Source organism: Gorilla gorilla, chromosome 16 (assembly GCF_029281585.2).
Source record: "Gorilla gorilla gorilla isolate KB3781 chromosome 16, NHGRI_mGorGor1-v2.1_pri, whole genome shotgun sequence".
NCBI lineage: Eukaryota > Metazoa > Chordata > Mammalia > Primates > Hominidae > Gorilla > Gorilla gorilla.
The window spans coordinates 75,161,939-75,178,454 of NC_073240.2; the positions used below are offsets into that span (position 1 = coordinate 75,161,939).

Below are 16,516 nucleotides of genomic sequence, written 5' to 3' on the forward strand. Positions count from 1 at the left end.
CCCTGGGCACAACTCCCTGCCCAGCAATCCCAGGGGAGCTTGGCTAAGGCCAGAGGTGTGAGGGCTGGGGCTCTGCCCCCCTGCCTGCCTGGCTTCAGAGGACACTGATTGTGGCCACGGCAAAAAGGGGCCTTGAGAGGGACTCAGGGGAGAACCACAGCCTCCCTCTCCTGACTCCCCCAACCCATGCTCCCAAGTCAGCACCTGCATCAGCCAGACAGCCCCTCTCAAGCCTCACCTTCTCTCCTCCAAGTGGAAAGATCCTCCAATCTATCTGTTCAAGCCCTGCCTTCTCCAGGTTTAGGGTCAGAAACACAGGAACCCAGACTTTGGCCACCCCATTCAGATGACTGTCTCTGCAGAAGCCAACTCCCCACCTCCTGTTGCATAAGACTGGGCTCCTGGATTGGGAGGTCACTGGGTTTTTCAGAGCCTTCGAGGGGTGGAGGCAGGCCTAGCCTATGGCCTGGGAGTCTGGCAGCCTCTTGGACTTCTGGAGGATGGGGGAGGCAGGCCTCCCTGGCTCAGAAGTTGGCATGGAGGAAGCAGGTCGAGGGGAATTGCCCTACCTTCTCAGGAAAGTTTGAGACCCAACCATTGCACCTCGACACTGGCCTGCAGGACTGCCACTTCCCTCACCTCCCTCTTAGTTTCCCAGGTGAGCCAGCAATGGGTTGTGATGGGCCAGGTCAAAGGCGCCCAATACCTCCTATTCCACCATCCATCCACTTAAAGGTCTGCTCCTTATCCACTATTCCCAGTGCCTGCCTGACTTCCCCAGTGCCAGGGGCTTCTGGGAACATCCCTCTAGTCTCTCAGGATTTACAAGCCTGCCCAGCCAAGACCCCAGCAGCCACAGCAGATCTGAGTCAGGGCCCTCCCCTTTCCTTTGCTCTCTTGGTGGCTGTCCTGGGATTGGCACTCAAAACAAGCCAGGCCGCCTGTGCCCCAGCTTCTAAAGCTCTGCCCAGGAGGCGGCCAGGTCTTGACTGTTGTTCATGCTTTGAGGCTTTGAGGGGAGCCAGAGGCCAACAGGACAGGCAGGATAGGTGGGGGAGGTGGGCTCAGGTGTGAATAGAAGACCCCAGAGGCAGCTTGAGGACTGGGTAACAAGTGGGTACAGTATGGTACTCACACCTCTCTGGGCAGCCTTTGTGCACGTGCATGTGTGCATGTATGTGTGTGTGCTTGCATTTGTGTGCATGTGTGTGCATGTGTGTGTATGTATGTGTGGATGTGTGTGTCTCCTGGAGTGAGGGGGAAAGCGGCTCATGAGCACTCTTGCTTTCTGTCCATCAAATCCCATGCTTTTCCGATGCTCACTTCTTCCACTCACAGCTGCAGCCCCCGGGAACCAGATGACACATTTTCCCTTAGTCATGACCTTGCAGAAGGAAAGCAAAGTCCTTGTTCCCTCCCACTCACAGCTGTGCTTGAGCCTGGCCCCCTCAGACCCTGCTGGGGTGGGGGCCCCAGGAATGCCTAGCTAGGGACTGGAGTTTGTCAAAGACACACACACCCTTCCAGCAGCCTGGAGGGTAGGCCAGGTTGAGGGGGGTTTACATTTTCCTGCAGCTTGGTCTCAGGGCTGCTGCACTCTAAACCCAACTCCAGTCCTATCCTGGCATGGCTGCCCATGCTGTGGCTGGATTAAATCTGGCCCCGAGACAGCAGGCACCACCCACTAGCTCTTCCTGGCCCTGGATGCCTGGAGCCAACAGGTCCAAGTCAACAGGGCAGGTCTTTGAGGGGGACAGGGAGGGAGGTCTCTCCTTGCAGACAGCCTGTGGAGAGGCCTAGGGAAGCAGGTCTTGGCGAGGTCCCCTGGGTTCTAAGACTGCATTGGGAGCCCCGAGGGAGCCTGGGGACCTGGAACTCAGCCACGTGCCCATCTGCGGGGTGCAGAATGGGGCTGGGAGCAGGGAGTGAGCTCATCCCCTGCTCCTATTCTGTGAAGAATCAGAGGCCCTTCTTGCTCTCCAGATTCTAGAATAGCATCAAGGCCCGGAGGAGTCAGCTGTGCCAGGAAAAGCCATTACCCTGACAGCCTCCCTCCACCTGCTAAAAGCCTCCCCCTTCCCCTGGGGCCTCCCCCTCCCACCCAGTTGCTTTATCTGCACTCACCTAGCCCTGATGACCTTCATATTAGATGGGGCAGGGAGGTGGGGAAAATAGTTGCTTAACTCTTTCTATGCTGGAGGAAAGTCAGCACCTGCTCCCTTGCCTTGCCCCATCACCTTTCCCCACCTCCTTGCACCTGGGAATTCCTCCTGCCACCCTCCCAGGAGGGTTGGGAGGATACGAGGACAGTAGAAGACAGGCTGGCATGGGGTTCAATCTGAATCCTGTCACTATGCTGCCTGTGACTTCACACCTTCATTTGTGTCTTCTCTGTGCACACAGAGCCACATGAAGATCCCTGGGAATCCCCCAGGAATGTGTCCATGCAGGTGCAGTTTTGTGCCCAGCTCTGGGGTTGACATCTGGGTGCAGAAGGACTGACTTCTTCCTGACACACCCTCGGCGCTTCTGCTTTTCTGCTGTTTCTGTGCAGGTCCCTGAGGAGGGAGGCTGTGAGGCCTTATTGTGCACTAACTATATATCTATAAGTAGCAGATCGGGTGGCTGGGTAGCACAGGGAGGCTGCTGAGAGCCTGAGGTCTCTGACTTTGCTGGGGCAGCTGTCAGGAGCGGGAGCCTAGGCACAGAGTGTCATGGGAGGTACTTAGATTGCACCCCTTGGTCAAGCATGGTCACAGAGCCGGAGGGAAAAAGGGACCCGAGGGTGGAGGGAGCAAGCTGAGCGCCACGTTCCTGCCAGGCTTCTGCCTTCCCTCTCTAGCCTGGCAGCCTCCCACACACCCCTTTGCGGGTGTGAGGAGTCCATTCTGCAGAGCCTGCAGGGGTGTGTCTGGATGGACGCTCATCTGAGAAGGACTCCGGCTCTCTGGGAGATGCCCCTTCTCACCCCAGCTTGTACTCAGTGCTCCTTCCCCTTCATGCTGCCCTCAGGCAGGTCCTCTTGCAAAAACACCCAAGCTGTTTTGTATCACAAATGAGGGAATAACATGAACTGGGGCTTTCTGGGTGCCAGGAGCTGAACATGCTTTCTTTCCAGTCCTTATAACACTCTCTCAGGGGGGTACTATTGAAAAAGGAGGAACTTAGTAGGTGCAGAGGGGAGATGATCTCGCCAGGATAAACGCGGGCTCCAAACCCAGCTCTGAATCATTCCCAAGACTGTGCTCTTTCCAGGATTCCACACCTTGGCCAGAGCAGCCAGACATCCCCAATTGTAGACCCAGAATTGGGGGCATGATGGGGAAAAATCACGCCACGGCAAAGGAGCTGGTCACAGGAGGGTCAATAAGGCTAAGCTCTCTGGTGCTTAATAACAGGAATTATATTTATATTTTAATAATTTAAGGTACTAAGAATTATTAACACTTTCTTGGTACTTAGCAATGTGCCAGGCACTACACATATTCATTCGTTTCCTTCCCACAACCGCCCTGCAGGCTGGGTACCGTTACCATCTCTGTTTTATAGATGAAGAAAATAAGGCACCACAGGTTCTGTACCATGCCTAACATCACAGAGCTGGCAGGGGGTAGAGCTGGGATTTGGAACCCAAAATGCCCAGCTGCAGGGTCCTTCTTACAATCACTGTGTCATACTGCCTCAGTCAAAGCACAGCAGGAGTCCTCAGTTGACCCCTGGAACTTGGAGATGGAACTCCTGCAAGCATGGTCACCCACAGAAGCAGGGCTCCTGCAAGCATGGTTACCCACAGGAGCAGGGCTGTGATGAGTGGGAGCAAGGAGCCAGGTCACAGCTTCACTTAAGTCTAAAGGGCGGAGGGAACAGTGAGGGCCGGGGGGCTCCAGAGGGCTTCTTGGAGGAGAGGAACAAGCTGGGCTGGGAGGAACCATGTTGGTATTGCTAATGCACAGAGCAGGTGGGATCTGAGCCAACTGGCCTGCCCCACACTCCCTTTGGGGTCCTTGAGGGTGAAACAAGGGCTGGTGGGGATGACGTCTTTGTTCCCATCCTGGGGTACCATTTGTGCGCCTTGCCTCCCTCCGCAAGGTGTGTGGTGTGGCTCCCCCTGCTACAGGATCTCTGGGATGATTCCTCAGCCCATGACTGCTGCAGTTAATGGAGCAGCGCTGGGGATGGCCCTGGCCTAGTAACCTCTTCTACAGAAGAAGTATTCATTCTCTCCCTGAGCCGTTTGATGGCTCTGGATCTCCGATATCTGTGGGGTGCACTGGGATGCAGAGGGCCCAAGCTTACCTCTCACCTTAGACAGCCTGGTCCTGAACAATCTGAGTGCTTGAGGGCTGGAAAGCCCTTTCCACCGCCCCCTGCCCCCAGGCCTGGACCCAGCTCCAGGTGCCCAGCTCCAGGGGCCCAGCCCAAGACCCTGCACACAGCAGGCATCTCAGAAGGCAGCAGCATGTGCGTGCTTCATTGCAAGCATTTAGAAATGGGATTGCCGGGTGGAGCCTGGAAATCTGGGCCAGAAGTTTAGGGAAATAAGGTGAAGAAGAGAGGACAGCCAGGCGGGGCATCGCACAGCCACTCTGCCCAGAGGATTCCTCCCACTGAACAGAACCTAGAGAAGAGGGAGGCCATGCACACGGGCTCCTGCTAGAGAGCCCTCCCTGGCAAGGGCTAGGAAGTCAGGTGGGCAAGGCATCTACCCTCTACCCCCATCCCTACCCCTGCCCTGAGCCTTTCTAAGTGAGAGGCTTGTGACTAAGTGAAGGCCTCAGTAGTGGCCAGCGAGACAGTGTGGTCACCTGGGCTGGCAGGAGAGCTGGGGGAGAGGCCTGGGATGACACAAGTGTCTATGCATGGGACAGAGCTCTCCATATTCTGTCCGCCTTTCACTCAGATTTATGGACAGTGGAGCCTGGGATGGGGACAAGCAGCAGACAGAACCCCTCCCTTTGACTCACCCTGCCCCTGCTCTCCCCAGGAAAAGCACATCTGAGGAAAAGAACAATCAGAGCTCCAAGGCAGTCACATCTGTGACCTCAGAGCCCACCAGAGCCCCTATCTGGGGGGACACGGTGAATGTGGAGATCCAAGCTGAGGATGCAGGGCAAGAAGGTAAGCAGGGGCTGGGCAGGGCCGGCATGTGCAGGCAGGGTGTGAACACAGCCAAGGACTTAGAGCAAGAAGCAGGCTCCCTCTCACTGCAGCTGGTAGCCACCTGAACACCTCCTTGGGCTCAGTTAAAAGCACTTAGAAAAAATCATAATACTGTCACGCCTCATCTCCCGATCCTGCTCGAAAAATGAGTTGTTCCACATAAATGAATTTTCCAGACAATGCAAGCTTATCTTTTTTATGACTGTTGTTATTATTTTCATGGCTGTTATTACCGCCGTCTCCCACTGAAACAGGACATTACAGCTTCCTGGCACGTCCCCACACATCACTCATTGGAGTCACCACCTCCCAGGAAGAGCAATGCTGCTCCCATTGCTTAAGAGAACATCGAGGTTCAGGGAATTTAACTGGCTTAAGCTCAAGACCAAGGACCAAGGACTCAGCATTGCATGTTCTTACTGCAGCTCCAGGGTTCCCGCTGCTTCCATTTGATTTTTTAAAAAATATTTGAAATGTCCCTAGAATGGATCCCCATTCCTGCCTAGTCCTCCCCAGGTGTCAGCCTGAGCCACCAGGTGCCCACGTCCACACATGCATGTGCACACTTACATTTACTTTCACACTGTGGGTCTGTTGGATTTCCATTCTCCTGGGGGAGCTCAGGCTGGACACAAGGGAATACTGATTGGCTGATGCCCGGATAGGGGGGCATCGCATCGGGCACTGCCAGCACAGACCGGAGGTGCCTGGCGATGTCTCTGATCTTATCTAGTCAGGACCTCAGACTTGCTTCTTGCAGGTGGTCTCTCCCTGAGAGGACAGGCTTTGCCTCTCCCGCTTGAAATCTTGCCAGGGCCTAGACAGAACTCCTTGTTCTCCTCACACAGAGCAGAAAGCCAGCTGAAGACTATGGGAGAGGAGAAAGGAAACGGGAAGGGGAGCCTCCGTAAAAGGGGAAGGAGCTAGTTCTAGGTCAAGCCAGATAATTTTTCTTTTCTGCCTGTAAAGGGATAGGTGGAGCTGTTGGGATGCTTTAAGAAGATGCAAAAGAGGAGGAAAAATTGACCTAGGATTTCATGCAGAGGCACATGCGTGCCTGTGTGTGCATGTCTTTGTGAATGCCTGCATGCTGGTTCATGTGCATGTGTGAATGTGGCGTGTGCTGTGTCTGTACTTGTAGGCATGCATGTCTGTGTGTCTTATGTGTGTGTGCGCATGGGTGTGTCTAGCTGCAATAATGTGGTGTATGTGTGTCTGGATGAATCTGGATGGTGGTGTGTGCCTTGCAGTGCACGAGTATGTGTAGTTTCTGTGTGTGGCTCTGTGTGTATGCATGCATGTATTTATGTGGCTGGTGGGAAGTTAGAGGTTATGGTGAGTGGACCTGAGCTGGGATCCTGCCCTGGGCTCTACATACTTGGGGTAACAGAGGAAAAAATGTAATAAGGTCAGTGACCCCAGGGCCCATCTGTGCGGCAGAGAGAGGGGCAGGACTAACTGCAGGAGGGACAAGAGAGTGGGGAGGCCTCATGGGCAGGCAGGGAATATTGGCAGGCATCTCATTGCAGATTGAAGTAGCTGGATGCTTGTTGGAACCGGTTGCTGTGGTGATGTCTACGGTGGGGGTGGGGGAGATGGAGGCCAGGCCAAGAGGCGGGGGAAGGGTGGGAGGTAGCTCAAGGATGTGTTAATGAAAAGCAAAGGGGAGTTTCAGACCCTGTGTCAGGGCCAAAGCAGGCGGGTGGCAGAAATAGCTTGTTGGCCACACAAAGGGAGTGGTGGGAGGCCGGAAGGGCACAATGCCCAGAGAGGAAGCTGATGAAGCGTGTTTGTAGCATGGAGACAGGAGCAGGGAGGAGTGGCTGTCCATTACCCCCAATTCCAGCTCATCTGCTGGCTGCCCACACAGAGCTCCAGGAATAGCGGGTGGGGAAAATGTACGGCACTCACCTCTCGTTCAACCTTGGCAAATCCCAACTGGATCTGGGGACTCTTGGTCCATGGCGAGTTGGCATAAGGGTCTTCAGCCTGCACAGCTCCTCGTGGTGCTTTGGCTGGGAGCACTGAAATCTCCCAGTTGAGTTTCCTCAGGTCTGCCTACAGCAGGGTTTGTGTTTGGAGAGCTGCAGATGCTTAAAGAGAAGGAAAATAGTGACAACCACGAGGAGCATTTGCACAGAATGTTACAGCTTGAAAACACACTCTTCTCCCTACAACAACCCAAGGGGAGAGACAAGGCTTTTTATTAAAGTGTTGACATTTTGAAGAGCAGAAACATGAAGTTCAGAGAGGTTAAATTACTTGCTAACAGTCACAGAGCAAGTTAATATTCTGGTACTAGAACCCAGGTCTGCTGACTTCATATCCCTTGCCTCAATCTCCCTTCTTCAAGCCAACCTCAACACCTTCAGTGCCCTCTCCCCCTTCTTTCCTTTGAGCATGGATCCCATATGACAAGCTCTTGAGATACCTTGGCAAGTGTTCAGGGTCGCTGTGGGGAAGACAGAGAAAGAAGAATACTTAATAAAGCCCTCAGCTTCCTTCTCCACCCCCACATCCAAATGACCCATCCAGTTCCAAATGACCCAGCGGCTGAGCCCGCTGAACCTGCTGAGCCCTCAAGGGCCAGCTGCTGTCCCTGGTGCTGAAACCCCTTGTCTCAAGAGAAGCAGAGGGCAAGGGTCTCCCCAAGTGTTTCTCTCAGGCACACCCCTCTGCCCCATCCTCCCTTTCCTGTTCTCTGTTTTGTATCCTTTCTTACCTCATCTCTCTCATTCTTTCTCCATCCCTCCTCTATCCTTCTCCTCCTTTTCTCCCTCCCCATCTCCTCTTCCTCCTCAAATCATAGATTTCCAGAATATAAAGATGCCTCAAGTATCACCAAATTCAACCCTTCCCATCATCTACTTTCTAGACGTGTTATGTTGATCAAGTTATATAACCCTCTGAGCTCCATTGTTCATATTTTAAGAACAGATATGATGATACCTACCTGGGGGGTTGTGGTGAGAATTTGTTGGAATCATGGCTGAGACATGCCCATCCCCATGCCTGGCACATAGTAGATACTCACTAAATAATCATGACAGTCCCACTCACTAAACAGGACTGTCATGATTATTTATAGGACATTGGTGTTCTTCTTAAAGTTTATACCGGCCGGGTGTGGTGGCTCATGCCTGTAATCCCAGCACTTTGGGAGTCTGAGGCGGGTGGATCACTTGAGGTGGATCACTTGAAGTCAGGAGTTTGAGGCCAGCCTGGCAGACATGGCAAAACCTTGTCTCTACTAAAAATACAAAACTTGGCTGGGTGTGGTGGCGGGCACCTGTAATCCCAGCTACTTGGGAGGCTGAGGCAGGAGACTCTCTTGAACCTGGAAGGCAGAGGTTGTAGTGAGCTGAGATCATGCCACCACACTCCAGCCTGGGTGACAAAGTGAGACGCTGTCTCAAAAGAAAAAGTTTATACCAATATTCATGCCATTTTATGAGAAAATATAGTCTCTTTGGAGGGTGTTTACTAAGTGGTGCATTATTCTTAGTATTTAGACTAGTTTTCCCTTACTTGTAGTAGACTTTTATTGATAGCTGTATTAAAGGATTTCCTTGAGCAGATCACTTTTTCTTACTGAAATTCAGTTTCCCCACCTGCAACATGTGTGAGATAATCTCTCCCCATCCTGCCTCAAGAGCTGGCATAAGTGTTTGTGACCAAGGGAAAGAGTCTTATTCCTGGAAAGAGGTGCTATGCCTGCTTGCCTGTGTATCTCAGTGTGTGCACATGTGTGTCTGTTGCCACAGGGGACTGGACTCAGTTCCGTGTGTGTCTATCTCTGACCTGGGAGTTTCTAGACCATGGGAGAAAATTGCATGTTGGGGTCCTAACAGCTGCCGGCATGGAGCTTTGCCCTGTGCAGGGGCTCAGACTGTGCTTGTGGGTTTGTGTGCACAGGGATGATCCACACATGTGTGTGCATGTTGATTCCTCAGTGTGGCCCCTGCTCCCTACTCTCGGCAATGTCTCTCACCTCTCACTGTCTCTCCTTACCGGGAGAGAAAGGGATCCATTTAAAAATAAACCTGGGCTCATTTTTTCTCTTTCCAGATGTGATCCTCAAGGTGGTGGACAACAGAAAGAAACAGGAGTTGTTGTCCTACAAAATCCCCATCAAGTACCTGCGTGTCTTCCACCCCTACCACTTTGAGCTGGTGAAGGTGAGTCCGAGGCCTGGGGAAGTGCAGGCAGAGCAGGTGGGAACCACCTTGAATGTCCCCAGCTATTCCCTCGGAGCAGCCCTGAGCATCCCACACCCACCCACAGCATGACAAGTCTAGGACCATGTGGGGCTCAGGAAACATGGCTCCTGGTACATACACAGGAATGATGTCTACAAGAATTTGGAATTCTCCAAATTCATCTCTGTAAAACAGCTGATTATTATAGGACAACTGCCACATTAAATGAATATACCAATTAAAGATAGATTTTGATTACAAAAATGTTAAAAGAGCGGATCTAAAAATCAAAGAAACACAATATTTACAGAGTACCCACTGCTTGCAGGCCCTGTGCTAGACATTTCACACCCCCTCTCTAATCCTCAAGGTAAATTACATTTTGCAGACACGGGACTGGGACCTGGGGAGAAAAATCTCCTCCTCCTGGGTCACAGAGCAAGTGAGCGGCAGAGTTGAGGGTGAGCCCAAGTCATGCTGTCTCCCAAGCCAGTTCCTTCTGAGCTGCCTCCACATGCTGCCTTGGCCAGAAGGCCCAGGAGAGTTGGGGGGTACATGGAATAAAGCATTCCCTGGAATGCACCCCTGGAGTGAGCAACTGGGTCCAAGCCATGGACTGAGGGGCCTGAGGCTCCTCACTCCAAGGTTGGGCCTCCCAGGCCAGACCCCTGCCTGTCCTCCCTCCTAGTGCTGAGGGGTAAGGGGTAGAATTCACTCTCTCATTGCTCAAGGACTTATGAAGCACCTACTCTGTGCCAGGTAGTGAGCCAGAGATGAGCAGAAGCATCACATTCCCCTCCCCACTGTGCATTCCAGACCCTGAAAGTGGTTGAGAGTAAAGAACAATGTGAAGCCAGACTGTCGGGGGTCCTAGACCAAGTTTGTTGCCTCCTAGCTGGATACCCATGGAAGCCACTTGGCCCCCAGGCCTCCATCCTCACTGGCAAAGCTGGCACAGTCATTTTGAGGATCCCGAGCAATGATAGGCAAGGTTCCTGGCACACAGTAGGTGCTCAGTTTGGTCAGTTACCCTCCCCCATCCCTCCTCAGGGCCAGCACTGAACTTTCTTCTAAGCAATTCTTCAATCATGGCACCAGGGGGCTTTACCTTCTCTTAGGCCCCATGAGGAACCCCAATCCCAGGGCTTCAGGATGGGCCATGCAGGGAAGTAAAAGAGAGATGTGCTACTCACCCTGGGAGACTCAGCACTTGAGCTGTAATTCTGGGGGCATCACCCAGGCCCCCTGGCTGTCTGTTCACTTACAACCCAGGCCTTGTTATCACATCTTTACTGGAAAGCAGACAGGCAGTGGTCCTTGTGAGGGTGATGAAATATTCAAATGGAAAAGGGAAGATTTATTATATTGATCTCCTTGGAAGGGCTCACAGGGACCATGAGCTTTAATTATCAGCTCGGAGCCCCAGCGGAGCAATGCCAAGTGATTGTCTGCAGAGGGCTGGATTTATGGCCAGGATCTGCCCCTTAGACACTCTCCTTCCTCTTGTCTTCTGCCCCAACCCTGTCTCCAGCCCACTGAGTCTGGGAAAGCCGATGAAGCCACTGCCAAGACCCAGTTGTACGCAACAGTCGTTCGGAAGAGCAGCTTCATCCCCCACTACATCGGCTGCAACCACATGGCTCTGGAGGTACCAGGGCTGGGGCCCTCTAGGGTGGTGGGTGGGGTGGGAAAGGGCCAAGCTTTGAGCAGGCCCCCCGCCTTGCCCTTAGCCCCCTCTGGCTGACCTGAGGGTGTGGAGCAGAGATGTCAAGGATGGAAAAAGAAACCAGGGCTTTCCAAAATAGCAAAAGGAGTTGTGAAGACAAGCCCTTTGGCAGGGATGACAAGGATGAAGATGCTCAAGCCTCTTCTCCTTCCCTCTCTGCCTTGGAGGTGGGGGGCAGGGGCTCAGCCACACTGCTGCTCCTGGTGTACTGTCTCTGTGCTGCAGTGGGGACCAGAGCCTCCCAGAGCCTGTCTCCCCGAATCTTATGCCAGGGGCAGGGGAGAAGCCCCGTGCTCCCCCTTAGCCCACAGCCCAGCAGTTTCCTGCTCTATTCTTCCCCTTCTGGGATAGTGCCTTGGCCCCCAAGCAAAAGTTTAGGGACTCCTTGAGCTTTCCTTCTGCACTGTGTCTAAAGAGGTTTGACTGGTCTGGCGATTAGGTATTTAGTTTATTCATTCATTTATTCATCCAGCAACTGTTTACAGAGCCTCTTCCATTAGCCAGGACAGGGCTGGGCCCACCTTGGGCCTGGCCACTGCCCCTTGACCCATCACCATCCACCCCCTAGGCCAATTAGCAGCTTTGGGAGGAACTCTTGATGCTCAAAGCAGACATGATGCAGGGACCTGGCCCCTCTCCCATTCCCCCCAACTTTCGAACTGCCCATGGGTGACAGATTCAAATTCAGCTATGGCCTGAGTATGATCAGGGTGGGAGCCACAGGACCCAAGCTCTGAGCTTCCACCTACCCAAACATGGCTGATCTGTTCCTATCCTTCCCACCCCCCTACTTCCCACCAGCACCGTGGGCCTGGCAGGGAAGGAAGCATTCTTTTGCCTTCTTTCACAGCCAGGGACACTGAGACCCAAGGGGAGTATGGTATGGGAGCCAAAACTCCTAACCCACATTTCTACTCCCCCACAGCCACCCCTCTGATGCCAGCATATCAGACCTACAGGCGCCCTCTGCTCCCCGCCACCTTCTATCACGCCCTTTCCTGAGGACAGCCAGCAATTTACACACACACAGAACAAGGAAGAGGGGCAACAGCCTGGCCTTGCTGTCCCCAGGCCGCACCCCACAGGGAGGAGGCCACATCCCACAGGGAGGAGGCCACATCCCCAAGACACAGGCAGAACTTTAGGGCTGCTGTGGAGCTGCCCCACCCCACCCAGCCCTCTGACTTGCCTGGTAGAGCGGTAGAGTAGGGGCCTTCTCTGGCTCACAGCACCCTGCCCACTCTCCTGCCCCAGCACAGATGCCCTCTCCTTCCGTGTGACAGGTATGGCCACAGAGCAGCTGCCTGCTCCTGATGGTGAGCGCAAGGCAGGAGCAGGAACTTCTGCTACTTCCCAGGCTGTCATGAGCAGGTGTACTTGGGCAGCTGTCTCATTCACACCTGATCAGAGTCCACACAGAACAGGTGCAAATTAGCTGCCACCACCCCCTTTTTAGTCTTACACCTGCTGGGGAGCCTGTGAGCAATAGGGCCTGCCAGCCTCCAGTGAAATCCCTCAGCCCCAGACCCCAGACCCATCCAAAGTGTGAAATGTACCATCAGAGATTCAATCCTTTGAATGTGATGAAGGGATTCAGTCTCCAGAGCCCTCAGTGAGAGCTGCGAGGCCCTAAGGACTATTGTACGTGCCCATCAGCCCACATCTGTGTGGGGTTAGAGGTGGGACAACCAGCTGAGATGGGTATTGAAAGAGGAGCCTGAAAGGAGGGTGCGGAGGGAGAAAAGGGAGAATGATCCAGAACAAGCCTCACTCCTGGGCCCTCTCCTCCCATTGAAAGTCAGAGCTAGAAACTCAGGGGAGATTGTAGTTCAATTCTTCCATGCACAAGTGGGGAAACAGGCCCAGAGTGGAGCAGGAACTGGCCAATGTGACCCAGCTGGAGTGAATGGCTGAGCTGGAATAGACCAGTGAGGACCTCTTCCTATCCCAAGCTGTACCTGGGGCAGAGTCCGTCAGCTGTGTCCAGAGCCCCTTCTTCTTCCTGCTTCTCTTCCCATCAGCACCGTGGAACTAGGATCCCACACATCCCCCAAGACCCTCACCCAAACCACTGCCTGCCTTCTCCCCTTCTTCCTCTTGGGTCTTTCTGTTTCTCTATCTCTTCTTCTTTCATGCTCACAAACACAAGAAGGGTAAATCTTTTCCTCCACTGTTCCCCTCTTTTCTCCTTCATTCATATGATCCTCATTTTTTTTTTGAGATGGAGTCTTGCTCTGTCACCCAGGCTAGAGTGCAGTGGCGTGACCTCAGCTCACTGCAACCTCCACCTCCCAGGTTCAAGTAATTCTCCTGCCTCAGCCTCCCGAGTAGCTGGGACTACAGGCGTGTGTCACCACGCCCAGCTAATTTTTTTGTATTGTTAGTACAGACAGGGTTTCACCATATTGGCCAGGCTGGTCTCGAACTGCTGACCTTGTGATCCACCAGCCTCGGCCTCCCAAAGTGCTGGGATTACAGGCATGACCCATCGCGCCCGGCCCATATGATCCTCATTTATCCACAAACAGATATCGAGCTCTTTTCTATGCCAGGCACTTTTGTTAAAACCTAGGATGACAACCGTGAATGAGACAGACATGGTCCCTGCTCGTATGGAGCTTGGGATCTAGACAAATAGACAGAAAATAAACAAGAAATAAATTAGAATAAACATAAGCTATGATGAGTGCTACGGCAAAGGGAATCCAACAACTGAGATCAGGAGGACAGGGTGGGCTACTTTATTAAGAATGGTCACGGGAGGTTTCTCAGAGGTGGTGATCTTTAAGCTACAGGATGAGAAGGAGCCAGCCACGATGGGTTGGTGGGAGCTGCAGGGAGTCTGAGTAGAGGAATCAGCATGTGCAAAGACCCTGTGGCAGAAATAAGAGGGGTATGTGGCAGGAGTAAAAGAGTCTGGAGCAAGAAGACAGGGACTGGGGGCCTGTCGGGAGACACGGCAGAGGGGCTTGTGGGGTGTCGGGCAGGGAATAACGTGACCCAGTTCATTTTTAACAAGAGCACTTTTGCCATCCTGTGTCAAGTTGCCTGGGAAAGAGGATGGATTAGGGAAAGGAACAGAAGTGGAGAGGCTAGTGAGGAGGCAGAGGAATCGAAGGAGCAAGAGGAATGAGAGCCGAGTGGGAGATGGGTGAGGGCTGAGGGAGAGTGGGAGCCATTGGTGATACAGGGTGAGGGTCAGGGTCCGGGAGATCAGGGCCTCTTAGGCTGGCAGCAGAGGCACATGGGGACAGACTCCCTGTCTCCCCTGTCTGCCTTCCAGTGTCCCCCAGGCCCAGGCTGAGAAGGGGGTCAGTGAGGGTTGGAGCAAGGTGACGCTGTCCACTCCTGCTTTGTAACCTCCTGCTGGGACCCCGCTCTGCTCTCTGAAAGCTGCGCCAATAGAAGCCTGGAGGAGAGGAGAGGGCAGTCAGGACTGGGAGGCAGGGAAGCCCTTAGGGGGTGACAGAGGACTGAGGAGGGAACAACTAAGGGCGGTCAGGGGAGTGACAACCGGGATCTGATGAAGAAAGAGGAGCCCAGAGATGCGGATGCTATGATCCTGTTCCAAACCAGTACTTCCTGGGGAAACCAGCAAGGCAGGAGAGCAGGCACCAGGGTGAGCACTGGAGCAGGCACCAGGGTGATGGGCACCAGGGAGGCAAGGGGAGCCTGGCTGTGGCCGCTGATCTCAGGAAGTTCAGCATGGTCGGAGAAACCAGACCTGGGCTTCCTGTCTTCAGTTTATAAAGTGCTCTCTCACAAACAATCTAATCAGAGACCCCTCACAGCCCTGGGAGGAGTCTCATTTGACTGACAGAAACGAAGGAGCTGGAACACCTAGCCCTACCTCTAGCCCAACCCCTCCCCAGGAGCCAGTGGAGGGGCCGAGGTTAGAACACAACCTCCCTTCCCAGGACCCAACTCTCATCGTACCCTTTCTCCCCAAAGAAACTAGTGTAAGAGATCCATTGGTAAATCCCAGGACAGAAAGCAGGAGCAGTTGCCTCAGCTCGGCAGAGAAGGCTTCCTGAGGGAGGGCAGCCTGGTGCAAAGCAAGGACCGAGTAAGGCAGGGAACAGGGAGAAGCAGGTGTCAAGTGTGGAGGCAGCCATGAGCTCACGGATGGGGAAAAAGAGGGTAGGCAGTCTGGCTGGCTGTCTCTGGAAGGTCCCAAGGCCACATGGTGTTCACCTGCCTCCTCTCCTCTCCTCTCCAGATCTTTCTCCGGGGAGTCAACGAGCCCCTGGCCAACAACCCCAACCCCATAGTGGTGATTGCCCGGGTGGTTCCCAACTACAAGGAATTTAAGTGAGTGGGGCCCAGGTGGACCTGGGTGAGGAGGGCAGAGCAGAGGGCAGAGGAGGGGGTGAGGCTGTCACTGCTGCCATGGGCTGATTCCAGGACCTCCAGCAACCCCTCTTCCCCTAAGGTCCTTCAAGCCTCTCCACTGGGTCTGAGGTCCCAGTAAGCTTCCTGCAGCAGACCATGCCTTTCTTTCCCCAGGGAGAGCCCAGGCCCCTGGAAAGGGGCAGCTCAGTCCTCTCCTGAGAGCAAGCTGGAGGGCAGGTGGTGGGGATGAGTGCCGATACCAGGCCTAACAGCTAGAGAGTGTGGGGAGGACAACAAGAGGGGTCCTCATTCCCTGCTCAGGGAACCTCAGCCCCTCCAACCTGCCTCCCTGCCTCACACCCACCACCTCCCCACTCCCCCCTCCCACTCTAGCTCAGGGCCACAGGCTCCAGCCAGTGGTTGGCCCCAAAGGCCATCTTGGAACTTCACAGCCTTTAGCCCTGCTGGGCGGAGTCTCCTCCCTCCTCATCCTGGAGGTCTCCCTGGCCCCAGCCACAACTCATCCCCTCCTCCCCTAGACCTCCTTTTGAGTCTGTTGGAGTCACAGTCCTCAGGAGGAGATTCATACTTTGCCACACAGTGGGAAATTCCCCTATGAACGTGTGCTTTCTGCCACAGCACCGACTCCTGGGAGTCAGGGTCTGTCTCAGTCACTTCCAACTGGCCCTGATGGCCCAGGATGACTCCCCTACTTCTCTGTATCTCCTGTTGAGTTTTTATGACTTATGAAGACCCCTTGCTTGTTGGAGGAAGGAAGATGACTGATGCACGCCCAGCCCAGTGGTCCCCACTTGTCTTGAGGTCCAGGCCTGAACTCGGTGGGGTCCCTGCAACTCCCTTCTCTTGCATCAACCCAGAGTCAAAGCGGGGGGCCCTGGGCTGCCAGGCTCAGGTGCAGCGCCCAGAGCACTGACCCTGTCTCCCTGCCTCCCCAGGGTCAGCCAGGCCAACAGGGACCTGGCCTCTGTGGGGCTGCCCATCACCCCACTGTCTTTCCCTATCCCGTCCGTGATGAACTTTGACGTGCCTCGCGTCAGCCAGAACGGATGCCCTCAGGTATGTCTCCTCCCCAGTGGTT

General features: G+C 54.1%; 1 protein-coding gene across 6 annotated transcripts in view; it reads left to right on the top strand.

The window, feature by feature from the left end:
* CCDC33 (coiled-coil domain containing 33) overlaps positions 1 to 16,516 on the top strand; it is a 101,360-nt gene that overhangs the window by 21,147 nt on the left and 63,697 nt on the right. For 5 of the 6 annotated variants that reach the window (XM_004056491.5, XM_055363745.2, XM_063698695.1 and 2 more), the window contains exons 3-7: positions 4,985 to 5,118; positions 9,229 to 9,338; positions 10,891 to 11,007; positions 15,305 to 15,396; positions 16,374 to 16,494. In XM_004056491.5, coding sequence (XP_004056539.4) covers positions 4,985 to 5,118; positions 9,229 to 9,338; positions 10,891 to 11,007; positions 15,305 to 15,396; positions 16,374 to 16,494 — 574 coding nt within the window. The remainder of the gene's footprint in view (positions 1 to 4,984; positions 5,119 to 9,228; positions 9,339 to 10,890; positions 11,008 to 15,304; positions 15,397 to 16,373; positions 16,495 to 16,516) is intronic. The other variant, XM_063698696.1, reaches the window with a different exon arrangement.